The 27,750-nt window shown below is 44.5% G+C and overlaps 1 protein-coding gene across 19 annotated transcripts in view; it reads right to left on the bottom strand.

Annotated features, from left to right (window-relative positions):
• The window catches only part of ERC2 (ELKS/RAB6-interacting/CAST family member 2), a 608,533-nt gene that overhangs the window by 483,988 nt on the left and 96,795 nt on the right, over nt 1-27,750 (bottom strand). For all 19 annotated transcript variants that reach the window (XM_075574861.1, XM_075574848.1, XM_075574849.1 and 16 more), the window contains one exon: nt 24,907-25,074. In XM_075574861.1, the coding sequence (XP_075430976.1) occupies nt 24,907-25,074 (168 nt within the window). The remainder of the gene's footprint in view (nt 1-24,906; nt 25,075-27,750) is intronic.

The raw sequence follows: 27,750 nt of genomic DNA, 5'->3' as shown, positions 1-27,750 counted from the left end.
GACACTGGGATGGGAGTGCCAGAGACTGGATTGTGATAGGGTCCCGGGACACTAAGATGGGAGTGCCAGAGACTGGATTGTGACAGGGTCCCGGGACACTGGGATGGGAGTGCCAGAGACTGGATTGTGATAGGGTCCCGGGACACTGGAATGGGAGTGCCAGAGACTGGATTGTGATAGGGTCCCGGGACACTGGGATGGGGGTGCCAGAGACTGGATTGTGATAGGGTCCCGGGACACTGGGGTGGGGGTGCCACAGACTGGATTGTGACAGGGTCCCGGGACACTGGGATGGGAGTGCCAGAGACTGGATTGTGATAGGGTCCCGGGACACTGGGATGGGAGTGCCAGAGACTGGATTGTGATAGGGTCCCGGGACACTGGGATGGGAGTGCCAGAGACTGGATTGTGATAGGGTCCCGGGACACTGGGGTGGGAGTGCCAGAGACTGGATTGTGATAGGGTCCCGGGACACTGGGATGGGAGTGCCAGAGACTGGATTGTGACAGGGTCCTGGGACACTGGGATGGGAGTGCCAGAGACTGGATTGTGACAGGGTCCCGGACACTGGAATGGGAGTGCCAGAGACTGGATTGTGATAGGGTCCCGGGACACTGGGATGGGAGTGCCAGAGACTGGATTGTGATAGGGTCCCGGGACACTGGGATGGGAGTGCCAGAGACTGGATTGTGATAGGGTCCCGGGACACTGGGATGGGAGTGCCAGAGACTGGATTGTGATAGGGTCCAGGGACACTGGGATGGGAGTGCCAGAGACTGGATTGTGATAGGGTCCCGGGACACTGGGATGGGAGTGCCAGAGACTGGATTGTGACAGGGTCCCGGGACACTGGGATGGGAGTGCCCGAGACTGGATTGTGACAGGGTCCCGGGCACTGTAATGGGAGTGCCAGAGACTGGATTGTGATAGGGTCCCGGGACACTGGGATGGGAGTGCCAGAGACTGGATTGTGATAGGGTCCCGGGACACTGGGATGGGAGTGCCAGAGACTGGATTGTGATAGGGTCCCGGGACACTGGGATGGGAGTGCCAGAGACTTGATTGTGACAGGGTCCCGGGACACTGGGATGGGAGTGCCAGAGACTGGATTGTGACAGGGTCCCGGGACACTGGGGTGGGAGTGCCAGAGGCTGGATTGTGATAGGGTCCCGGGACACTGGGATGGGAGTGCCAGAGAATGGATTGTGATAGGGTCCCGGGACACTGGGATGGGAGTGCCAGAGACTGGATTGTGATAGGGTCCCGGGACACTGGGATGGGGGTGCCAGAGACTGGATTGTGATAGGGTCCCGGGACACTGGGATGGGGGTGCCAGAGACTGGATTGTGATAGGGTCCCGGGACACTGGGGTGGGAGTGCCAGAGACTGGATTGTGATAGGGTCCCGGGACACTGGGATGGGAGTGCCAGAGACTGGATTGTGATAGGGTCCCGGGACACTGGGATGGGAGTGCCAGAGACTGGATTGTGATAGGGTCCCGGGACACTGGGATGGGAGTGCCAGAGACTGGATTGTGATAGGGTCCCGGGACACTAAGATGGGAGTGCCAGAGACTGGATTGTGACAGGGTCCCGGGACACTGGGATGGGAGTGCCAGAGACTGGATTGTGATAGGGTCCCAGGACACTGGAATGGGAGTGCCAGAGACTGGATTGTGATAGGGTCCCGGGACACTGGGATGGGGGTGCCAGAGACTGGATTGTGATAGGGTCCCGGGACACTGGGGTGGGGGTGCCAGAGACTGGATTGTGACAGGGTCCCGGGACACTGGGATGGGAGTGCCAGAGACTGGATTGTGATAGGGTCCCGGGACACTGGGATGGGAGTGCCAGAGACTGGATTGTGATAGGGTCCCGGGACACTGGGATGGGAGTGCCAGAGACTGGATTGTGATAGGGTCCCGGGACACTGGGATGGGAGTGCCAGAGACTGGATTGTGATAGGGTCCCGGGACACTGGGATGGGAGTGCCAGAGACTGGATTGTGATAGGGTCCAGGGACACTGGGATGGGAGTGCCAGAGACTGGATTGTGATAGGGTCCCGGGACACTGGGGTGGGAGTGCCAGAGACTGGATTGTGATAGGGTCCCGGGACACTGGGATGGGAGTGCCAGAGACTGGATTGTGACAGGGTCCCGGGACACTGGGATGGGAGTGCCCGAGACTGGATTGTGACAGGGTCCCGGGCACTGTAATGGGAGTGCCAGAGACTGGATTGTGACAGGGTCCCGGGACACTGGGATGGGAGTGCCAGAGACTGGATTGTGATAGGGTCCCGGGACACTGGGATGGGAGTGCCAGAGACTGGATTGTGATAGGGTCCCGGGACACTGGGATGGGAGTGCCAGAGACTGGATTGTGATAGGGTCCCGGGACACTGGGATGGGAGTGCCAGAGACTTGATTGTGACAGGGTCCCGGGACACTGTGATGGGAGTGCCAGAGACTGGATTGTGACAGGGTCCCGGGACACTGGGATGGGAGTGCCAGAGACTGGATTGTGATAGGGTCCCGGGACACTGGGGTGGGAGTGTCAGAGACTGGATTGTGACAGGGTCCCAGGACACTGGGATGGGAGTGCCAGAGACTGGATTGTGATAGGGTCCCGGGACACTGGGATGGGAGTGCCAGAGACTGGATTGTGATAGGGTCCCGGGACACTGGGGTGGGAGTGCCAGAGACTGGATTGTGACAGGGTCCCGGGACACTGGGGTGGGAGTGCCAGAGACTGGATTGTGACAGGGTCCCGGGACACTGGGATGGGAGTGCCAGAGACTGGATTGTGATAGGGTCCCGGGACACTGGGATGGGAGTGCCAGAGAATGGATTGTGATAGGGTCCCGGGACACTGGGATGGGGGTGCCAGAGACTGGATTGTGACAGGGTCCCGGGACACTGGGATGGGGGTGCCAGAGACTGGATTGTGATAGGGTCCCGGGACACTGGGGTGGGAGTGCCAGAGACTGGATTGTGATAGGGTCCCGGGACACTGGGATGGGAGTGCCAGAGACAGGATTGTGATAGGGTCCCGGGACACTGGGGTGGGAGTGCCAGAGACTGGATTGTGACAGGGTCCCGGGACACTGGGGTGGGAGTGCAAGAGATTGGATTGTGACAGGGTCCCGGGACACTGGGATGGGAGTGCCAGAGACTGGATTGTGATAGGGTCCCGGGACACTGTGATGGGAGTGCCAGAGACTGGATTGTGATAGGGTCCCGGGACACTGGGATGGGAGTGCCAGAGACTGGATTGTGATAGGGTCCCGGGACACTGGGATGGGAGTGCCAGAGACTGGATTGTGATAGGGTCCCGGGACACTGGGGTGGGAGTGCCAGAGACTGGATTGTGACAGGGTCCCGGGACACTGGGGTGGGGGTGCCAGAGACTGGATTGTGATAGGGTCCCGGGACACTGGGGTGGGAGTGCCAGAGACTGGATTGTGACAGGGTCCCGGGACACTGGGGTGGGAGTGCCAGAGACTGGATTGTGATAGGGTCCCGGGACACTGGGATGGGAGTGCAAGAGATTGGATTGTGACAGGGTCCCGGGACACTGGGATGGGAGTGCCAGAGACTGGATTGTGACAGGGTCCCGGGACACTGGGGTGGGAGTGCCAGAGACTGGATTGTGATAGGGTCCCGGGACACTGGGATGGGAGTGCCACAGACTGGATTGTGATAGGGTCCTGGGTCACTGGGATGGGAGTGCCAGAGAATCAGAGTATGATGATGTCATTCAGGGGGTCTCTACTCCAGTCCTCAAGATCCCCCACATCAGGTCAGGTTTTAAGGATGTCCTAGCTTCAGCACAGATAGCTCAATCAGCGGCCCAATCTTCGACTGAGCAACTGACGGAGCCACCTATGCTGAAGCAGGGATATCCTTAAAACCTGAACTGTTGGGGGGTCTTGAGGACTGGATTTCAAAACCCCCTGCTTTACTCCTGTGGTGCACAAACTAATCACTGCTTCAGCACAGGTGGCTCAATCGTTGATTCCTTAGACTAAGTTCCCGCTGGCTACAGCAGCGTCCACTGTGACGAACGCTGCAGGGAAAAGATCCGCCCCACAATGGGGCCGGGCCCTTTGCGAGGGGGGGCCGCAGCGCTGCGCCGCCAGAAACTCCTGCTCTCAAGAAAATTGAGATCAGGAGTTGCGATGGAGCGCTAGGCCACACCCCCCGGTGGTTCAGCCAATGAGGGCGAACCTGCCGGGTGACGTCACGGCCGCGCCCCCGTCACTCCCCCTCCCCCCCCGTCTTTCTCCCTGCAGCTCTCTGAAGACCGGGTGACCCGACTGCACGCATCGCAGCCTTAGGCTATGTTTGCTTACTTCAGTTTTGTCTCCAACACAAGACCACAGGTGTGATGGTTGTGTGCATCTGCTTTAATTCTCAGCAGCGGAAACATTGAGAAAATTGCTACCAAGTATCTCTGACAGTCACTATATCAAAGATCCCTTTCATCTGAAAACCTTATTTGTAAAACACTGGGATCCTCTGAGCTCTAACAACGTAAGGAAGCAGTCACCTAGCCAACTGCAAAATTGACCTTTTGATTATTTTATCTAGAAAATAAAATTCATACTTGGAAGCGGTTTGCAATGCATTAGCGATATTGAAGCATTTAATATCACATCTGTTTATGTAATAATATTTTCCTAAGTCAAAAGATTTCCCAGATACTTCTAGGAAAATTACTCAAATGCAATTTCATTTGACTAAAAAAAATAAAAGTTTAGTAGATAGGCCTACTTTGCTAAATGGGGGTTATTAGAAAAAAAATTAAATAAAAGCAATTTCAATCATACTAATTCCCTTTATGTTACGAAATATAATCCAGTGCACCACAAATTTCAAAAAGCCCTAAACAAAGATTGGAGAATAATTAAAGACCCAATTTTAGGTAGTTTGGATAATAAACCCAAGACTATATTTGGGAAAGCAACATCCCTTAAAAACATTTTAAAGCAGCAAAACATGAAAAATCCTATGTTTTTTTAAATACATTAATTTTGTAGAATTACATAATACTGTCTGCATTTTTTTTAAACTCCAAATGCCATTATTAATTATTTTTTTCATGTACTAACCATCCTTTGGTTGCTATAGTAACCATTTAGAAAGTCATATCCACTTCTTTTGAAACACGCTCACACACACACACCTTTTTGTGCTCTGCCCTTTGGCATCAAAGTATCACAAACAGATCTGTTACTGTGTTCCAAACGCTGAGAGCGCTGTCTCTTATCTATTTTGCCTAAGGCCTGGGACATGGTACAGCAGGCCGTGCTGAGCTGTGCTGAGCCGCGCTGAGCAGATGCACTTACCCCCTGCATCTGTGATCAGCGCGGCTTTAGCAGCCGCTTCCGCACGCTTCCACATGCGTGCAGAGGCTCGGGAAATTTTTACCAGACAAGCAAGTTTAAATTTCGGTGCTTAGGGGAGCGGAGGAGCGGTCACGTGACTGAAAACAGCCAATGGGAGCGAGGGACTAGCCCGCCTCCAGCCACGTCTCCGTCACACCTCCGCTCCGCCCCCAAAGCGCGCTTACTGCCTCGCCTGCCAGGACGCCAAAAAGCACCTGCTTGAGCAGGCGAGGCAGAGCAGGAGCGCGGATCACCGCGGCCCCATGCCCGAGGCTTAATGTATATTGGAAAATCATAGGATATTAGATTTTTTTTTTATATGATTGTATGGATGTACGTATTATGCCAATATTATATATTTTCTATATTTTTTTTAATTATATGTGATTTTTGTAAATATAAACATATGAAACATATGATGCAAACCATAGTAATTAACTCTTTCCCCTTTTTTTCTTCAACCCCTCTTGTAGCGTTTGGTATATTGCACAAATATAGACTATATGAAAGAAGAAATCTAAATTTAGATTTAGCTCCTTGTTCGGATATATAGTGACATTAACATATGTCTATATGTTTTATAGCATATCTGTGTAGTGGTTTAGCAATATTAGGAGGTACTATATATAAGGAGATTAGAATTGTATAGCAACCATTCCCTGACAAGGCTGAAATCAGCAAAACGCGTAGGGTCGCTTGATGGCGCTGTGCAGCCGTTGTGGTGACGTGAGAAATGAGACGTAGAGGTGGAGAGAGTCCGGAAAAGAGAACTGAGCAGCAGACACGGACCTGTACACAAACACTCAAGGTCTTTCTGTAAGCTGGCTAAAGCGGACATTATTTCAGGGTGCTCTATGTCCCTCACCGATCCAGGCTGCGGTGAATATGATCCAGGGAGCTTAGCTCATTTGTCTTCTGTTTCCTGGCTGTGCACATTGTTGTTACCCTAGATGTAAGTGAGAATTGAAAGCTATTGTGGCTCATAAGTTATATTTTTTATTTTACTCAGAAAAGGCTTTGCTTGTCCTCTTTTTGTCTTTTTTTGGATATGTGGGGGTGCTCTGGCAGGGTCCTGAAGAGCTGAGGAACCCAGCCTTGGAGTATTCAGCACCAGACCTTTCTGTGTTCTAAATGGACTTTTAAAACTTTAACCTAGAACATTTCTACTTGAGTAGAGCACGGATTTGGTTTATATTATAAATACACAACTTATTTAAACAATGCTGCAATGTGCATTTTCAATCCACCAATGAAACCAGCTGCATAACTTGAAGGACAAGTTGTTGAAATGTTTCAATTAAATTGTTTTTATTAATAATAACTAGAATATCCTTCATAATGGAAACTAAACAGAATGCCACAAGAATGTGACAGTTATAATTTACTGTTCACACCTACTGTACATAGCAGAAATTGAGCAACGATCCTACAGTATACTGGCGCTGTTATAACCGGCTTACTGGGAACCTCCCAAAACAGAGGAGAATATAATCAGACAAGTAAAAAGGGAGTTCCTATAGAATTACAAGAACACTATTGCGATGCTTTTGGTACTCTCTAGCGGCCCAGATATTGCCTGTGTCCTTAAAACACATTTAAATTCTCAGAGGAATCCTGTGCTGAACTCTTCTCATACAAATAAATATATACTGTGCATAGCCTACTCTTTAGTCTTTCATACCATTAAGTAGAGAGAAGAAAGTGATAAAATATTGAATTACAAGCCCTAACATGTGCCATTCTGCCACCACTGCTAGGCTTTCATATAAAACTAATTCTAGAAACAGTAGATTTTTTTCAGATTATCGCATACCAGACATTGTTTGAAATCACCATTAATCTTTTTATTGCCTTATCGGTGATTAAAGCAGCAATACTATATTTTCCCCTTTTTCAGGGGCGTAGCTATATCCCGGGCCCCGTAGGGAGGACAGACGGGAAAGTCCTTCCTCTGCAGAGCCTCCGTAGGTGGGCGGGGCCTAGGTTAGGGGGCGGGGCTCAAGTAGTGCAACGTGGGGCTGGAGCTGCAGCCTGAGAGACAGGCTGGGAAAGGGAGGTAGGGAAGGGTTAAATCACAGGGGTAAAAACAGACATGAAAAGGATACAGGAAGGAAGAGACAAAGAGAAAATGACGTACAAGGGAGACATACATAAGAGGGAAAAGAAAGATATGAGGGGGAGAGAGAGAGAGAGCAAGCGAGCAAAGAAAGAGAGAGAGCAGAGCAAAGAGAGAGAGAGAGAGAGCAGAGGGAGAGAGCGAGCAGAGAGAGAGAGAGCATAGAGAGAGCGAGCAAAGAGAGAGAGAAAGCAGAGCGGGAGAGAGAGAGCGAGCAGAGAGAGCGCGCAAAGAGACAGAGAGCGCGCAAAGAGACAGAGAGCGCGCAAAGAGAGAGAGCGCGCAAAGAGAGAGAGAGCGCGCAAAGCGAGAGAGAGCGCGCAAAGCGAGAGAGAGCGCGCAAAGACAGCGCGCAAAGAGAGAAAGAGCACAGAGAGAGACACTGAAGAGTGCAAAGAGAGAGAGCGCAAAGAGAGAGAGAGAGCGCAAAGAGAGAGGGCAAAGAGAGCAAAGAGACAGAGCGACAGAAAGAGCTCAAAAAGAGAGAGAGCAAAGAGAGAGAGAGCGAAGAGAGAGAGCGAGAGCAAAGAGAGAGAGCGAGAGCAAAGAGAGCAGAGAGAGCGAGAGCAAAGAGAGCAGAGAGAGCGAGAGCAGAGAGAGAGCGAGAGCAAAAGCAAAGAGAGAGAGCAAGAGCAAAGAGAGAGTGAGAGCAAAGAGAGAGAGCAAGAGCAAAGAGAGAGAGAGAGCAAAAAGAGAGAGCGAGCAAAGAGAGAGTAAAGAGAGAGAGAGAGAGCAAAAAGAGAGAGCAAAGAGAGAGAGAGCAAAGGGAGAGAGCAGAGAGAGAGAGAGCAAAGAGAGAGCAAAGAGAGAGCAAAGAGAGAGAGACATGAAGGGGCCCTGAATGTTTTTGCTTAGGGGCCCACACATGTCTAGCTACGCCACTGATGTAAAGCATGTGACCGTATACAATTCTACATTCTTACCTAAACTGGCAATCGTTTGGTGCCCCTGTTATACATCTGTAAAAATTCTGATTGTGTGCCTAACATAATGGCTGCTTCAGTCAGTGCTAGTGACGATGTGCGGTAAGGCGCACGGCGCCAAAACAAATACCTTGATTCCAATAAATCAGTGCACAGTGTGTGCGACCACGCTGAAGCGTGACGGAGATGCTATAGGCTGAGGAGGAAAAAAATAGTTTTTTTAGCGCGACGGCCGCATCACGTGAGCGGTTCAGCCAATGAGGGCGAACCACTCACGTGACATCACGGCCACACCTCCGTCGCCTCCCGATGTCTCCTGCCTGCAGTGCATGTTTTGTGCGAGACGTCGCGCGCACTATAATTGCGCCTAACTCAGCAGCTACAGTGTATCCTTATTACTAAGGTAACATTATTTAATGTTACAATTTGCAGCTCACAAACAGGAAAGTGTTGCAAACATCTTGCACTGCTTGGGAGGTGGGCTAAAACCTGCTATAGGGATCAAAGGATGCTTTAGAACGCATTAAAAATGGCATTAAGAGTTGAATAATACATTTTTTAAATACAGCAAGTATTATTTAATAATACAGAGCTGATTTATTTCGATAAAACATGTAAGATTTCACGTTTTGCTAATTTAAATAGCTAATGAATAAAAATATGATAGATTCACTTGGGGAGGCGATTCATCTTGCCCAAGAAACCTTTCCGCACCCAAATACTGTAAGTGAACATCTTATTCACTTGGGGAAGTGATTCATCTCGCCGTGACCTCTATTGGAAGACTTTGGCCTCTGAATCCCCTCCCCCCCCAGCCAGGAAACCTTTCCTCACCCCACGGACTGTAAGTAAACTTCTTGTAATTTATAAGTGTGTTGTGTCATTTGGTTAGGGTGCTTACTGGGAAGTCAAAACTTGGCATTTGGCTTGGGCCTCATTATCCTCAGTAATCCCTGAGGAACTGTATAGATAGGAACGCTGATCATTGAAGTGGGATTAACTCCTTGTGTTATTCGGGAATTACCAGGAGTGGGTGCATATTCAATATCATTCCAATGTAAAGTGACTTCACGCTTGGCGAATCACTTAGTTACTCAATAAGGCCAATTTTCGCACATCTCTACCCACCACTCATCTATTTTAAAAAAATGGCATCCATGTTAAAAGCATACTTAAGCACATTTGAGTTGTACTATTGTGCTTAGAGTATCAACATGATATTAAGCACCACTGAACAGAGGCCTTGAAGTATTTTTCACAATGAATGATTTAGGCACCTAACTAAACTCCTATATTTCATATAGGAAATGACCACACTTACACTTAGCTGAAATCTAAATGTAGTTAAACTTTTTTCAAGTCATGGTCAGACCCCAATTACAAGTCCAACAAGGTCACCCACCATTTAAAGCCACGTTTCATATTCAAGGAGAAATCCCTCCCTCTGTGCATTTACTGCATCGTATAGCTTTTTACACTTGCTACCTGTTTTCACATACATAAACTATATAATAATCAAGTCATTTAGTGTAACATATGTAATTTTTTATACAAAATATGCACATGTACTGTATATAGAAGAAAAGCTTAACAGATCTATAATTAAGTTAAAATTCAGTGTACAGTAGCTGAATGAGAAATGTTATTTAAATGTCTTTTAACCGGGGGGTAAATATCACACCATATATTGGTAAAATCACATGTAGCTTCTATAACTTACACACCTACTTGGACTGGATTTGTTCATGCACGGCTATTTTATGAATAGTACGTTTTTGAAGCGACATGTAATTTTACCAATATATGTTGTGATATTTACCCCCGGTGTGCTTTGTCTGTTTTATTTTTCTTTGGAGATCTGGCAGGTTAACGGTGTGGGGGGAATAAAAGATACATGCTGCAAAGGGGTGATTTACTGGACTTTTCAGACACCCAACAGGACTTAGGGCCTTATGCAGAGAGCATAGAATTTTAAAATTGGCGAATTTCATAAAAAGTAGCTTTTTTGGAGAGTTTTATTCTCCATATGCAGAAAAGTGCGAATTCTGCTATGTTTAACATGGATGCGTGTGGCGAGTTTAAATTGGCGAGATGTGCGCTTCAGAAACGTGTAAAAACAAATTCGCGCCTTTTTTTCCCCTTTACTATAGGCGGCGAGCGCCATCTTGCCATCTTTTCCTGGCGCAGCAAAAATGCGAGAATCGCGCCGTTTTTTGGCGCGAACAGCCGCTTTATGCCGTTCGCACCTCTCTGCATTCGGAGAGTTTTAAAAATGGCGAGATGGAGGTTCTCGCCAGCCGCGAGGCGAGTTTTAGCAATTGAAAAAACAAAATGGCGCGTTTTTCGGAACTCGCCATTTTCTGCCGGTTTCTGCGCGAAATTGTACAAAAAATGGCGAATTTCGAAATAACGATGCTCTCTGCATAAGGCCCATAATGAGGAGTCTGCACATTTGGGATTTTTTCTATGTGCTTTTTAATAGTTTTTCTAACTAAGTTGGGAAATACAGTTTAAACAGTAACAAAGTAAAAATAAACGTAATTTCACTGGCCCTAAGGTGAAGAACACAAAAATCAATGTATTTTTACTTTGATTTGTATTTGAAGCTAATGATTGTGTGTGGGAGTGACGTTACCCAGTTAAAGGGTTAATGAACATTCACCCACAACTCAAATTGATCTTAAACCTCTCAATGGTAACCGGTATTATAACACATCATAAGTAGTCTTGCTTCCCGTCCAAATCACACCATTCTCACGTCCCTTAATGTTTTCTGAATAGTTCTGTCACAGATGGTAATCATTTTGAAGATTGTTTACAGTCCTGACACCCTGATTTATTGGGGTTCCTGTAAACAGAGCCATTAAGTACAGAATTCGAGAATTTACACATCTCCCCATTATATATTGTGCGGGACTCTATGAAGATGTGTTAGTCATCAAATTAATTATTACAATGAACCCCTTGTAAAGCTTGGACAATTTCTTAAAAATGTTGAAAATGTCCTACTTCAAATTCCCAAATGTCTTGAAAGTTAAGAAACCCATAAAACACTATATACTTTTGTATGTCAACGGCATGGAAATTGTGGGTTTCAGCAACCAGTTTAAAATGGATTGTCCATCTTCTAGGCTTGATACTAAAAAAATTCATATATATATATATATATATATATATATATATATATATATATATATATATATATATATATATATATAATTGTAATAACATTAAAAATCAAATCAAAAGGAGATACGTAGTTTTTTGGAATTTTAGTATTTGCTTAAATGTGGAGTGACAGATAAATGCTTAAAATGAAATTATACCTTTATGCTTAAACTAATGTTTAAAACCACAAGTTCTGATGGATTTTTAGGTAAATTCTTCTGGCACATGAACCTGTTTGAAGAATTTCAAGAGAAAGAGGTGTACGGTGTTTCGAAATGCAACATAAAACTTGATATAGGTACATTTTTGGATGTGTTTAGCAACTTAATATGTTGTCATTTTTGGTAGATTTATAACATCAAAAAGAAGAAACGGGTGCTGCATGAAAGGGGTGCTGCATGAAAGGGGTGATAGGATAGTTGGGTCACTTCATTTTCTATTTTTTTTAATTATTGTTTACTATGAGTGGACTGGAATGAAGTTTCAACGACATCTTAAATAATAATTAACACAAAATGTCATTTTTTTGTTGAGATTATAGGGCAGACACTGCTATGCAATGCATTGCATAGACAAGAAATCCCTGCTCATAAAGAGGTTACTATTTACTGTAATGTTGGAGTCCAAAAAATTCTATAACACAACTCTTATTTTCATGACAAACCTGATCATATCTTTCTTTACTTCGGTTTCTTTGACCCTGCATGCCTCAAATTACATTACATATACAAATATATACAAATATATATACAATTATATCTATTAAAAAACAAATATATACATATATACACACACACACAGCTACTCTGCTTAAAATGTAGTTTATAGGTCAGTTACACACCTACAACCAAAACGATACTTCAATTATAAATAATAATGTAGAATACATTTGTATTTATTTTGACATTGCATTGCGTGCTTGTAGTGTAAATGCAGTGCAGTAATCTAACACTATCATACCATTACATTTAATCCATTTCATAAAGAGCTCGATTAAAGTAACAGGCTTCACATGAGTATAACATTTACTCTGTCTAAAAACACTTTCTTTGTAAAGAACATGTTCATTTGAACTTTTGAGTTTAAAAATCAGAAAATAAATATGTAATTGTCTGTCTGCTATATATATATAAGGTCATATTCAATATGTGGCTAAACCAGGGGTGGCCAACTTCAGTCCTCAAGGGCCACCAACAGATCAGCCACTAATTGAGCCACTTGTGCTGAAGCAGGGATATCTTAAAACGTGACCTGTTGGTGGGCCCCTGAGGACTGTAGTTGAGCACCAGCAGCCTAAACACTTGGGAATACATTTCCTGTCCTATTGAATCAAGGAGATATTTTTTTTTGGCTAATTTGTAGAAATAGTAGCTGTGTATTGAAGGACACCAACATACCAACGGATTCCTGGATGCTCCAAAAGAGAACAAGATAACAACTTAATTAAAGCGTCTTGCAGTATGAAATCATTTGTTAGCTTTCTGATGACTTCTTCACAAACCAGATAATCAGTAAAACAGCAGACAAGTCTCTAGTGTGAGGGAACAATACCAACACAATCTTTGTGGCATAGCGAAACGTACAAATTCTAACATTCAGGGATGTCAATAAGATGTCCTCAGAACTACAGCCATCATGTCACCAGGAGGGAAGTCACCCTTCTTTACAGTATTTATCAACAGAGGTATTTGAAGCAATGGTGACTGTTTCCAGCTTACAAAGGGCTAGATTCACTAAATGTCGATTTAGCTAGCTGCGTTAAAACGTTGGCGTTATTATAAAATAGGAGTGCGACAATGTATCTTTGAAACGACTGCAGTATTCACAAACAATTACAGTATTTGTTTGTTACGGATTTCAATATAAGCAAATCCTCCCGAGGGGGGTGAAGGCGCCGCACAGCCGCAATAATGGAGAAGGCTGATGGATGACTGAAAAAAGCTTTATTCACACAGAATGTGCAAGCGGATCCTCTTGACAAAGGCCCCACGGGCTGAAACGCGTCAAGAGGATCCGCTTGCACATTCTGTGTGAATAAAGCTTTTTTCAGTCATCCATCAGCCTTCTCCATTATTGCGGCTGTGCGGCGTCTTCACACCCCTCGGGAGGATTTGCTTATTGCCGCTTTCTACCGCCTGCACGCCGAGCTGCGCATCTCTCTCTCCTGTGACCCGGATATCTCTCAAGGGCCGCCGGTCAGGTGACCGCCCACCGCGTTAGCGGATGCAGGGTTGGCGGTGAAGAGGCTATTGATCCATCGTGAAGCTGGGAAGCGGGGGGGCCACACTTTGCCCCCACATCCACACAGCTCCAGAAAAAGGTCTGTTTGCAGGAGAAGCTACATCACAGGAGGACATTACAGGCATGGAAACAGTTACCCCTGAATCAGATAAGTGAATCTTTTTATCACAACTACATGGTGCTCTTAGGGAGCCTGTTGCTGGAAAAGACTTTTCACACAATATATTGTCTTTATGCTTGGGGTTTACCATAGCCTTAGTTCCAGTTACATCACTGTGCAGCATTGCTTTATTTCTGAGCGCCTAGTGGGTCAATCGTCAGATTTACCTGGTTACATATCGGATTTCAATATATACATCTCATTTGCATACATGAAAAATGCATGAACTCCAGTAAATAATGAGAACGATACAAATAAGCTTTAACTCATTGAAATCAGTTAAGCTGCGCTAACAATGCAATTGGGGGTGGGGGGGGGGGAGGAATTTCACACTGTTCTACCATAGAGTAATGGAATAGGATTTCTTACAAAACCCTATGGCAGAATTGTATTTAACCCCTTTGATGCCTGAGGAGACCAATGCATTGCCATTGCCAAGGAATGCCCTTAGGCACAACAGGGTTAATATACAACATACATTATACACACCCTACAAATAAAACACAAAAAGCACGACATCCATACTGTACGTGAAAATATTAACCATGTTGTAGCCCAAATCAGCTATTCATCGGTGTAACAATATATTATTAAGTTCTACATTGTTAATATGGCGCATTTTGATCACCTATTCCAGGCTGGCTAGCATTATCTTGCCTATGTCTATTGTGGACATTATATAAATAGGCAGAATAGGTCTAACGCCAGCCTGGGGTAGGTGATATTTTATGTCCGCAGTTCAATATCGCCCGATATTTTTATTTATTCATTTATAAGATGTGTTACCAGGAAGTAATACTTTGAGAGTTACCTCTCGTTTTCACGTATGTCCTGGGCATAGAGTTAAGACAAATAATACATGGTTACAAATACAGTTACATAAGTGAACAGGGTATACATTATATACAGAGACATTGCATGCACAGTTACAGATAATATATATTATAGGCGTATGTAACAGTTACAGACCAGATTAAAATGTGAGACAGCTTTAGTTTTGAAAGAACTTAGACTGGTGGTGGATGTGAGAGTCTCCTATAGATTGTTCCAGTTTTGGGGTGCACTGTAAGAGAAGGAGGAGCGGCCGGATACTTTGCTGAACCTTGGGACCATAAACAGTATTTTGCAGTCAGATCTCAGGTGATAAGTGCTGCGTGTGGCAGGGGTGAGGAGCTCGTTCAGATAGGCGGGTAGCTTGCCCAGAAAGTATTTGAAGGCAAGACAGGAAAGATGAACATTGCGCCTAGACTCAAGTGATGACCAATCTAGTTCTTTGAGCATTTCGCACTGATGTGTGTTGTAGTTGCATTGGAGAACAAAATGGCATATTGAATTGTAGAGGATATCAAGTTTGCTAAGGTGGGTTTGGGGTGCCAAGCCGTATTTTATGTCTCCATAGTCGATAATTGGCATTAGCATCTGCTGTGTGATACGCTTTCTGACCAACAGACTTAGGGAGGATTTGTTCCTGTAAAGTACATCTAGTTTGGCATAGGTTTTGGATGTCAGGGGATCACTGTTCATTCCGAATGTTAAATGGGAGTCAAACCATATGCCCAAGTATTTAAAACTAGTAACAGGAGTTAGGGTGGCATTAGCGTTGGTTCTGATCTGGAACTCAGTCATTGGAAACTTAAAAAATTTAGCCTTGGTCCCAAATATGATTGTTATAGTCTTGTCAGTGTTTAAAAACAGTTTGTTTTGGGAAATCCAATTTTCAAGTTTCAAAATGTCAGATTGAAGTATGTGTTCAAGGTTGGAGAGGCTAGGGCTGTGTGCATATATGATTGTGTCGTCTGCATATATGTGTATTGAAGCTCCCTTACAAGCTGTAGGAAGATCATTGATGAACACTGAGAAGAGTAGAGGCCCCAGAACAGAGCCTTGCGGGACACCACAGGTGATATCCAAGGGGTTGGAGTTAGAGCCTGAGATAGACACATGTTGGGATCTACCTGATAGGTAGGAATGAAACCAGTTTCAAGCATGCTTCCCTATTCCAGAGCACTGGAGTTTGTTAAGCAAGATAACATGATCAACAGTATCAAAAGCCATTGCAAAATCTAGGAATACTGCACCAGTGAGTGTCCCAGTTCCATACCACACTGGATTTCATTGCAAACTTTAGATAGAGAGAGTAATATTTCCATGAGGCCACAAGAAAGAACAAAGTTGAGATACATAGCAGGTTCATTATCACAGAGGTAGGTCATGTTGCATGAAGCTGTTGTGAGCCAAGTGCGTGTGTGCAGAGTAAACAGCAAAGGAGTGCCTTTTCCTTGTCAAAATGTTTTGCTGCATTGCAGTGCTAGGGCTGAGTGGAGTGAGTGGAGTGAGTGTTGGGGGGGCAGTTGTGTGCAGTCAGTGTTGGGAGAGGCTGCAGTAAAATAAGGTGTAAAGGGGGGGGTTAAGTATGCAGGCTAACAAGGATGGGATCATAGTGTGGTCAAAGTAGTTCACCATTTGTTGCCTTGTGTAGAAGAGTTTGCAGTAGGTATTGGAGGTTAGCGAATCACATGTGAATAAGTAATTTGGTGTTAACTATTTAGGGTTAGGTGGTAAAAAGCCCCTGATCTCTGCTTTATCGCTGGCAATAGGGCTTTAGTGAATAGGTTGATAAATAAAATTAACATTAAACAAAGGTAATGCCACATTTTCATTTACCGACCTTCAGTGAATCTAGGCCAAAGTATTATAGTATTATATGATGCACTATTTTGTAATGCTTTTTGCAAAGTATGATCCCTTTCCGACAGTGAAGAGGGAGTTAGTTCAAATAAGGGGGTTTCAGTCCTTGACTGAGCCACTGTTTGAACCACCTGTGCTGAAGCAGAGATATTCTTAAAACCTAACCTATTGATGGCCCTTGAGGACTGGAGTTGGCCACTCCTGTAAATAGTTAATACAATTGTTTTCACTAGTAAATAGTATTAGAGATGCCTTGAAAGCAATGTATAAGGCAAGGGATTAGAATGTAAGCTCTTCAGGGCAGGGACGCCTTATCCTAAATGTCTAGTTTATGTCTGAAGCGCTTCTTCCCATTATGTGTTATTTGTATTATTTGTTATTTATATGATTATGTCACGTGTATTACTGCTGTGAAGCACTATGCACATTAATGGCGCTATAATAAATTAAGATATACATACATAATTCCAAATATAACGCATTAACACAAAATGTTGAAGAAGGAAGCAGGATGTTTGAAAAAATAAATGCCATCTTAAATTGTTTATAAAACCCTCACATGTTGGGTCCAGACTGGTCATACTATATATACACTGTCAAACACAAAAAAGACTGATGCTAGATGTATTTTGTGCATTCAACTCTGAGCATCAATATACAGTACTAAGGCACATCTGCTGTAGTTTACTCCACATGTGTGATTAGTAAATTCTGAAGTGTCAATAGGAGAAATTAAGAAGGCGAATCTATGGGACAAATCCCTTTCTGCATTCCAAATTAGGACTTTTTTTTTGTCCCATTTCAGTGCCAAGAAAAACTGGTTACCAGATTGCATGAAACATAAGAAAAGCGATGAACAAGTTTCTTACATCTGACACAGAACCAAAGAGCCAGAGGCAAGCAAACTGGAGAGGTACTGAATGAATCTAAAGAAACAAGGTGATGCAGAGGAACAGGCTACTTTACTGGAAATACTAACCAAACATACATTTTTCCTAAATGTAAGAGTCGTGTTTATCAAAAGCAAAGATTCCCTTGAATCCCAGAACATTAGATTAGTTCTGCTTTGTTATCAAGAAACACTTGCAGCACTGCACTGGATATATCAATCATTTATAGCCAATGGCGTAACACTGTTATCCCAGTATTTCCTTTTGGAATACAGAAATAACAGTTCGTATTAAACCCTCAGTGCTTTTGAGGCTGGCGTAGCATTACTAGAATTGAGAAGGTTAAATCCCTACTATTAAACAGTACATGTGAAATTTCCACATTAAATCCTCAGGCTGTTTTGTGATGAATGTTATGTTTGGGCTAAGATGTGATACCCATATAACTATATACTACAGAAGTATGTTGTAAAGCAAATCAAATGCAATTCCCTTAAAAGACCTAACAGTACAAGTCATCAAGTAAAAAAATATATGTAGATAAAAAGAAACGGGCTCCTCCTTTATTCTTTTCCATGGATACAGAGGCTATGAATCTCCTAAAACATACAGTAGGGGGGGGGGAATACTTGCTATCCTTCAAACAGCAGACACAATAAGTGGCAAGCAAACCGAGCACAGTCACCATGTGGGACACGTTGCCACTTAAAATAAAACAAAAAGGGCGCATAAGAGAAAACACAGAGACAATATGTACTATCAAACACAATTTATATGTACACTAATACATGTACAACATACTTAAAATTAAGACCGGATCACAATATCCAATACTGTATGTCACACAACACACAACACTACCAGAGGGCAAGCCTCAGCAAACCAAGGCACTCGTTAAGTCCAAAGACGGGAGGTTTCGTGACGACGGACTCCGGAAGCTGCGCACACATACACACCCACAAGGGCTCTGTTGGAGACACTGGGTTGGCTGATAATCATCACGTAAGCCCCCACCCTCCGTTCCTTGAAGATCTTTGGACTTAACGAGTGCCTTGGTTTGCTGAGGCTTGCCCTCTGGTAGTGTTGTGTGTTGTGTGACATACTGGATATTGTGATCCGGTCTTAATTTTAAGTATGTTGTACATGTATTAGTGTACATATAAATTGTGTTTGATAGTACATATTGTCTCTGTGTTTTCTCTCATGCGCCCCTTTTTGTTTTATTTTATGTGGATTTTGCCCAATGATCACGGGAGATTGGGAGCTGCAGGGAGGATCACATAGGCAGTGAGGAGAGGGGAAGCGGAGGACAGCGCACACTAATTCCATTTCAGGACACGCTGCCACTGCATGTTGTGGCTGCGGATATTTTAAAGGAGCAATCCATCAATTAGGGTAGCGCCGGGAGGGAGCCGCTCACCCAGAGCTGTTAACACGCTATTTTCAGCTCTGGGGACCACACAGTTCCGGAGATACCTACTGGTGAAGTTACCGGTATTACTTCCTGGTTTTTACAGGGGATTTAAAAGGGCCATCCAATACGAAGCCACAACAGATGATGTTGCAACTTTCTATTGGCCTGAGACGTGGCAGCCATTTTGTTTCCCTGAGGGACATTTAAACCCGGTAACTTTTGGGTAGCAGTGATCCTAACATGGTCTCATTTGAAATAAATTATCAAAAAACAGATTACTTGGGTTCAACAAAGACCTTAAACTTTAGAAAGCAGATTTGAATAAACTGAGGACTAATTTACAAGTACAGCAGGGCCCCGGGTATACGGCGGGTTCCGTTCCAGAGGCCCGCCGTATAGTGAAAATCGCCGGAAAGCGAATCCGGCGATTTTCAGTGCTGCGCATGCGCAAACCGGCATGTGCGACCTGCGGTCTGTGCGCGCAACCTGCGGTCTACACATGCGCACCGGGTGTACCCGCCCATTCTGTGCATGCGCGATTTCAAATTCAACATGGCGGCCCCCTTCTCGGTGCCGCCGTATCAACGGATCGCCGAAAAGCAGAGCACCGAGAAGCGGGGCCCTGCTGTAATACATTGGGATGATGTTTTTGCAGGGAAAAATGTACAAGATAAATTGGCAGTCTTTAAAACATTGTTAGAAAAGCACACTCATCAGTGTTTACCCTTGTAGTGTCTGCACTGCCCTGAGGAAGGTCCCGTTTCTGGGACTGAAACGTTGGTTATTTTGTACCATGCTTTGAAAATACAGTTTACCTGCTCTAGATGTGTGCTGTCTCCTCATTTCGTGGACACCTACACGGTATTGTTATCTTACAATTCTATATGGGACCTGCACCTACCTATATGTTTCTGCTAATGGAGTGCTAACTGACTTTATCCACTAATATATATATATACTAGCTGATATACCCGGCGTTGCAGGGGCAGGGAGGGGGGGGGCAAAGGGCAGGGAGGGGGGGCAAAGGGCAGGGAGGAGGGGGGCAAAGGGCAGGGGGGTCAAAGGGCAGGGAGGGGGGGCAAAGGGCAGGGAGGGGGGGCAAAGGGCAGGGAGGGGGAGATTCAATCCCCCACACACACACACAATCCCCCCCCACAAACACACACAATCCCCTCCCCACACACACACACAATCCCCCCCCACACAATCACACAATCCCCACACTCAATCCCCCCCCCCACACACACACACACACACACACAATCCCCCCCACACACACACTACACACACACTACACACACACACACACACACACACTCAATCCCCCCCACCCCCCCCCACACACACACACACACACTCAATCCCCCCCACCCCCCACACACACACTCAATCCCCCACACACACTCAATCACTCACCCCCCCCCACCACCACCACCACCACCACCACCACCAACACACACACACACACTTAATCAGTCCACAATTTCACCTGGGGGGGGCGACATGCTCCGATCCCCCAACCCCCCATGCTGCTGAAAACGGGAAGCAGACAGGAAGAAAAGGAGGGGCTGTCTGTGTGCAGAGAGAAGCCCCGCCCCCTCTGCAAGACACAGACACAGAAGAAGCAGCACGGATCTTCTGGCCCCGCCCCCTCTGCAAGACACAGACACAGAAGCAGCAGCACGGAGCTTCTGGCCCCGCCCCCTCTGCAAGACATAGACATAGAAGCAGCAGCACGGAGCTTCTGGCCCCGCCCCCTCTGCAAGACATAGACATAGAAGCAGCAGCACGGAGCTTCTGGCCCCGCCCCCTCTGCAAGACACAGACATAGAAGCAGCAGCACGGAGCTTCTGGCCCCGCCCCCTCTGCAAGACACAGACATAGAAGCAGCAGCACGGAGCTTCTGGCCCCGCCCCCTCTGCAAGACACAGACATAGAAGCAGCAGCATGGATCTTCTGGCCGGAGCGCCCCCAGGTTTCCCTGCAAGCTGCTCGCGCCCCCCCTATATAATCGTGCGCCCCCCCCAAGGGGGCGCGCCCCAAGCTAATGTATGTAACACCCCCCCTACCGTGTGTGTGTGTGTGTGTGGCCCGTCACTCCGCCTCAGGCCAATGAGAGGTGTGCGGGGGCGGGCGGCCCAAGGGACCAATGAGATTTCCCCTAGGGACACCGGACATCCAGACAGGCATACAGTGCTTTCACTAATATAGTAATATATATATATATATATATATATATATATATATACACACACACACACACACACTATCATTAAAAGTTAGCTTCCGTTAGAAAGAAGGAGACCACCCTGAGTGCACCTTGCATCCATAATAAACCAATGCAATTACCAATATTTACTTGCATCAAACTTTTAATTGGGGGCAAATATTGAATTTGAGGAAGTGGGTAAAACTGCTGCTCAAATCATTTCTGGAGCTTTTTTTATTGCGTTTCTCTGCTTTTCCTGATTTGAAAAATAAATGAGGATAACAATCAATACACTTCCATCTGTAATCGTTCACATTTTTCAATAAAAAAAAACCCCCATTTAAACCAGGAGGAATAATTAAAATATGTTATTAGAGTTATTAGAGTTATGGAACTGAAGAATAATATCCTGTTTCTAATCCGCCATATGACGTTAGGCACCTTTTTATAGTTGGTTGTAAAGACATTTACTGCTTAAAAACAGAACAATTAACATCATCACACTGTGTAAGCAAATTACATGAGCTAAGCAAGATGGCAATTAGTTACATATTCAGAGCCTAAGGTGAATTCCTGTCTGTACTGAATCCTTGCTTCAATTTGTTTTAAACCTTTTGCATGGCACTAACAATAAAGTTGATAAATATGTTAAAACAGCAGTCCACGTTTACCGCCATGTTTTACTTTAAGACCCATTTTCTTGCCCTTTTCCACACAGTGTTTATTTTTACAATCTCATACTTTGCTCTAGAGATAGAAGCATTTGAAATGGTAAGTGTCCGTGAAAATGGCGTTTAAAATGGAGCTTTCCCCTGAACGCTGTGAGGCCTGTGGGTTACCATAGCAACCTCAAGTGCTAGAAATTAGGAAAAAACGTGATTTGGAACACACAGACAAAAACAAAAGAAGAGCAAGACACGCCCAAGGGATCTAGCAACCCATGCGTTGTATCCCCCGGCAGTGAAAGGGTCACGATCGCACAGCAGTATTGATGATACAACAAAAGCAAACAGTGGTTTGGGTTCTTCAAGCCCACAAATAAGTAAAATAGCATTTTAAAATATTTAGTAAGTGACTATGAAAAGTATACCCTAAACCAGGACTGGCCAACTCCATGTCAGGTTTTCAGGATATCCCTGCTTCAGCACAGGTGGTTCGGTCAAACACTGAGCCATCAGTGTTGAAGTAGGGATATCCTGAAAACCTGACCTGTTGGTGGCCCTTGAGGACTGGAGTTGGCCACCCCTACCCCAAACCGAGCCCTAACCCTAAAATTGAATAGATGTCTAGGCATTTCCATCTATATTGTACAGCCAACAGTTACTTATCTATATTCTTTATATGACCCTATTACTGTACATGCTTATCTGTTCGTCATATCCCATTAATACAAAAACAAAATATGCAGGTGGAAGAGGAGAGAAGAAAGAGAGACATACATCGGATATGTGCTTGAATTTTGCAGGGAATTATAGACCGACGCTGGGGCTTGGGATGTGACAACAGGTGATCCTTTATGCTGGGTGTTAGAATTCACTGATGAGAATCCCCTGTAATTTTATCTGATCCAGCAACAAGGAAGCGACAAGAACACAAGACACATTACTTTGTTCGACAAAATTATTTGTTCTAAATCCAAAGAACTAAGCTTGCACAGCACAAATCTTTTCAACTCCAGGAAAGTATAACAAGAGGCCATGCGCTGGCCAGGATAACGTTTATTACACTTAATTGCAGAGTAGTTATCGATATTAAACATTTTCTGGGACACAGCTGCAGTGGTTAGCATTGACTGACCGAGAGCATTTATTTTACCATTATAAAGGCATGGGAAAAGATGCTTTGTTATAGTGTACTTCATTCACACCTGTGTTTGTCACAATAGAGAAAAGTACATCTGCCACCAGAAGCATGAGACGGAAACGCAGTATATAAGTGACCTGGTTATTTATGCTCATCATAACAGCTGCAGTGTATCCAATGGGGCCACAGGGCTCAGCTTTCATACAAAGGATAGCACCGAGGTGAGCTTCTGCCACTTCTACTATTTAAACCCCTATCCCAGTAAAATAAGTCTAGATTCGAGGGCATGGTAAAGCATTATGGAGACAAAGCATTGTAGGGTTGTAATTTGGTTCATGTTGACCCTAAGATACCCTGCCAACCTAGATTTACAAATAGGCATGGATTATGTCAAAGCTACCAGTGGAACAACCTACATAGGAAGTCTTAACCAGTTCTGGCTTTGAAATATACCAACCTCGTTTCATGACTTGGATGGGCCCAAAAGCAACCATAAACATGGAAAATTGTTAAAACGGTTGGACATGTACAGTATATGGCCGAATGCCCTACTTAACTCAAGCCTTCAAAGATGTGGATGGCACTGCGATCATAGCAATTAACATTTATTAAGAGAGTCAATGAAATTCGAAATAAATAAAATAAGTCGTAGAGCTTTGCATCGCTTAGTAAACATGTGCCAGGATTCCCTAAGGTCTGATGTGGGGGCTTTACACTCCGATCTGGCATTAATTGTCACTGACTTGAAGAGGCATACAGTACTTGCATGCTCTAGATTTCCTTTTGACTTAGATACCAAAGGCAGGTCTTTGGGACATGGATGAAACATCTAAGTAAAAAGCAGTACTGTATTTGTAAAATGTTAAACTTTGTTTGGCAACTGATTGAGAATCTTTTAACGACAGAATTATAACATATCTGACACTAAGGGGCCTATCTATTGAAGTTAATGGGGGGTGCCCATGATCGGCACTAGCGCAATTTAATAGATAACCCCATAAAAATTGTACAAAGTATGTGCATTTATCAATACTGATATTCTGAATAACATTGAAAGGCAAAAATCTTTTGCTTCTAAAGCGAAACGTAAATGAGAAATGGTTTCCAAATCTTTGAGAATACGACCATACACAAATGTGCCTCAATTTAAAACTAATCCAGGTAAAGGATGTGGTTTCATTCTAGGTAACTTGGAGAATATATTTTGTGGCACAAATCTGAAGCTTCCTTGTGAATGTCAATAATTCATTATAAATACAGCAGAAAGAGTGTTTTTTATATTTGCTCATTTAGCTGGAAAGTCTGGGAGGTAATAAATCATAAAGCTGTTAGAGTGTTTAGTTTGGACTTATTGAGCATACCATTTTTGGATGGCACAAATAGCACTGGGGAGCATGCAATGCTTAAAGGTGTGTTGCAGTTTCTCATACTAAGATTTGCTCTGCGCTTCACACATTAAAATATCTCACATGCTAATGCTTGGCTCACCGCCCAATTGAGAAATGCACTTACTAAATTTGGGCACGCAAAGTCAACTTTCATTGCCTTTCAATCTTTGCTTTGGAAGTACATTGCCTGGTATCTCTACCTCTCAGCAGACACACAGGCCTGTTATGCCTGATTTTCCACCTATAAATATTTATATCACTCATCAGGCATCCTGGCTACTTTTAACGATTATGCAGATGAAGAGCTGAGGAGCATATTACAGGCCCATCCAAGAGCAAGTAACTCCTTGAAGTTGCACCTTGTAATGTTATTCTTTGTAGCCTAATAGTCATCAGAGCATTTTTCCTCATACTCTGGGCCAATAAAAAAAGAATTACTTAGTCTGTCAACATTTGTAAGAAGAGATGCACAATATAATCCATGATTAATGACTGAACTGAAGTCACTAAATGACCATACCTCTGTCTGAAGGATTGCAGCCCTCTGTTCTTTGGCAGTGAGCGATTCTTTGAGCACTTCAATGTGTTGCTTGCAATCTGAATTCTGATTGCTAAGAGTTTCAAGCTTGGTTTGTAAGGCAAGAAGTTCGGATTCTTTCTTTGACAGCTCTTGCTTCAATTGGTCAATCTGATTTAAAAAAATGTAAAACAAAAACATGGATCATTTTCAATAAGTAAGAAAAATGATAATACGTGAGTGCAGGGACGATCAACTCCAGTTTTCAAGATCCCCCAACAATTCAGGTTTTAAGGATATCCCAGCTTCAGCACAGGTGACTTAATCAGTGGCTCAGTCAAGGACTGAGCCACTGATTGTGCCACCTGTGCTGAAGCATGGATATCCATAAACCCTAATCTGTTGGTGCAGGTTTTCACAGGGATATCCTGAAAACCTGACTTGCTGGGGTGTCTTGAGGACTGGAGTTGAGAACCACTGAATAAGTGGATAACAACTTTAGCATCAAACATGTGCCATTAGGTCTACTCATTAACAGCTACCAACCACAGGCAATTCCTCTCTCTTCCTTTCTGTTTTTAATTTTGGGTTCTGTTGTATATAGATGTAAGTTATTTTTAGCAAATCAATAAAAGTTTATTCAGGGTGCCCACACTAAAAGAGACACAGTGTATATGCTTTCATCATGGGTGTGTCTCTTATCGTGGGGACCCACTGTATTTCATTATGTATCACTGGCACTGGAAACAGTAACTCACTCCTCCTATTCACAGTTCCCCATTAATCAATGCATGGTAATCTTCATTGCTACAGTATCTAGATGGCACACTGATTTATCTTCTTTCTGTGAGGTGCCTACTCATTAAACGGCACAATGCACACATGACAATATTCAGGGCTGATTTTTACAGGTGTAATCAAAAATGGTATTTCAGATGGTTGGCCTCTTTAAACCACCCTAACATGTACTGCCAAGCACAGTGTCGTCTATCACCCAAAAAGAATACACCATTCGATTAGCCAATCAGAATTACAGATTCCATTTGGGCGATAGACAGGAACCAGCCACCCAGTGGCATAGTGGTTAGAGCAGTGTTTCCCAACCGGGGTTCTACGGCAACCTCGGGTTCTGTGAGAGGATCAGAAGAGGGCCCGCGGAATTTCCCCAATCTACCAGAGCAGGGAGAGAGCCGGCAGTTTCCTCTATTCTGATTGGCTCATTACCCAGCAGCAGCCAATCAAGACAATGTGTGAGGAGCCTGCAGGGTGTGGCCAAGCAGAGGAGGAGGAAGCAGCACGGGCAGTAGAGGTGAGGCTGTGTGTCTCTGGTATGTGTGTGTTTTTCTGCGCTTGTGGTTTCTGTGACTCCCCTGCCCCCGCTGACTCCTGTGACCCCCTCTGCCCCTCTGGCTCCCCTGCCGCCTGTGACTCATTCCCCCTCAGACTCCCCTGCCCCCTCTGACTCGTGTGACAGTATTGAAAAGTTCAGTCCGCGCTCTGGCTCTTTAAGCTTGGATTGTTGGTCCCTCTCAGTTCTCTTGCTGCTTCTGTGTTTATGAGGTGTCTCCCCCACCTCCAAATGTGGTCTCCACCGGAACCCCGATGGTGATACCAATATCAGCAAAACAAGAAAAAACACAAAAGCGCACCAAGATGAGAGATAGATATTGTATTAGCAACAAATAATAAAATTAGTAACTTACATATAAAATTTCTTTAATAATCCCCGATCTGGTGTCTATCACAGGAGTAGGGCATCACATAGGAAATATGAAGGGTAATCTCAGTTCTGAGAGATCAGACCTGCGCGCTGGGGCTGTCTCTGTTTCCTCTCCTGTCCTCCACGTGTGGTAGCGTGGTGCAGAGTGTAGCACACATGTGCAGTAATCGGGGCCTTCAATAGGTGTACTTAGGATGCCTGTCCGTTTTTGATAGCATAAAAACGATCGGAAAAAAGCAGGAACGGTACACTTGAGTGTGTACTGATGGTGGGTAATAAAACCGCCAGCCACAACAGTCGCGACGCGTTTCGTTTACCTAAGTAAACTTCTTCAGGCGATGAAGTTTACTTAGGTAAACGAAACGCGTCGCGACTGTTGTGGCTGGCGGTTTTATTACCCACCATCAGTACACACTCAAGTGTACCGTTCCTGCTTTTTTCCGATCGTTTTTATGCTATCAAAAACGGACAGGCATCCTAAGGACACCTATTGAAGGCCCCGGTTCCTGCACATGTGTGCTACACTCTGCACCACGCTACCACACGTGGAGGACAGGAGAGGAAACAGAGACAGCCCCAGCGCGCAGGTCTGATCTCTCAGAACTGAGATTACCCTTCATATTTCCTATGTGATGCCCTACTCCTATGATAGACACCAGATCGGGGATTATTAAAGAAATTTTATATGTAAGTTACTAATTTTATTATTTGTTGCTAATACAATATCTATCTCTCATCTTGGTGCGCTTTTGTGTTTTTTCTTGTCGTGTGACAGTATCTCTGTCCTGTGTTTTCTGTGACCCTGTCCTGTTGTAGGGATGTCTCAGCAACTGAGCATTTGGTTAGGGGTGCCCGAGAGAAAAAAGGATGAACCCCACTGGGTTAGAGCACTGGAACGGCATAAGAAGCATTAAGAGTTCAATTCCCGCATCATCTTCTAAATAAAGTAATACATTAAATATAAATATAAAAAAGGAAATAAAAAACAATTAGTTGAAGCACATTTGCTTTAGACATATAGATTAAACGAATCTCTAAGATCTTTTACAAATGCAATTAGCATAATGCAAATTTCATTCACATACTTAATTTAATAGAGTGAGAAGCCAAGAAACTCACAGTTAGTT

Source organism: Ascaphus truei, chromosome 17, assembly GCF_040206685.1.
Source record: "Ascaphus truei isolate aAscTru1 chromosome 17, aAscTru1.hap1, whole genome shotgun sequence".
Classification (NCBI taxonomy): Eukaryota; Metazoa; Chordata; class Amphibia; order Anura; family Ascaphidae; genus Ascaphus; species Ascaphus truei.
The sequence above is the reverse complement of the archived record's forward strand: the minus strand, read 5'-3'. Positions and strand labels throughout refer to the sequence as shown.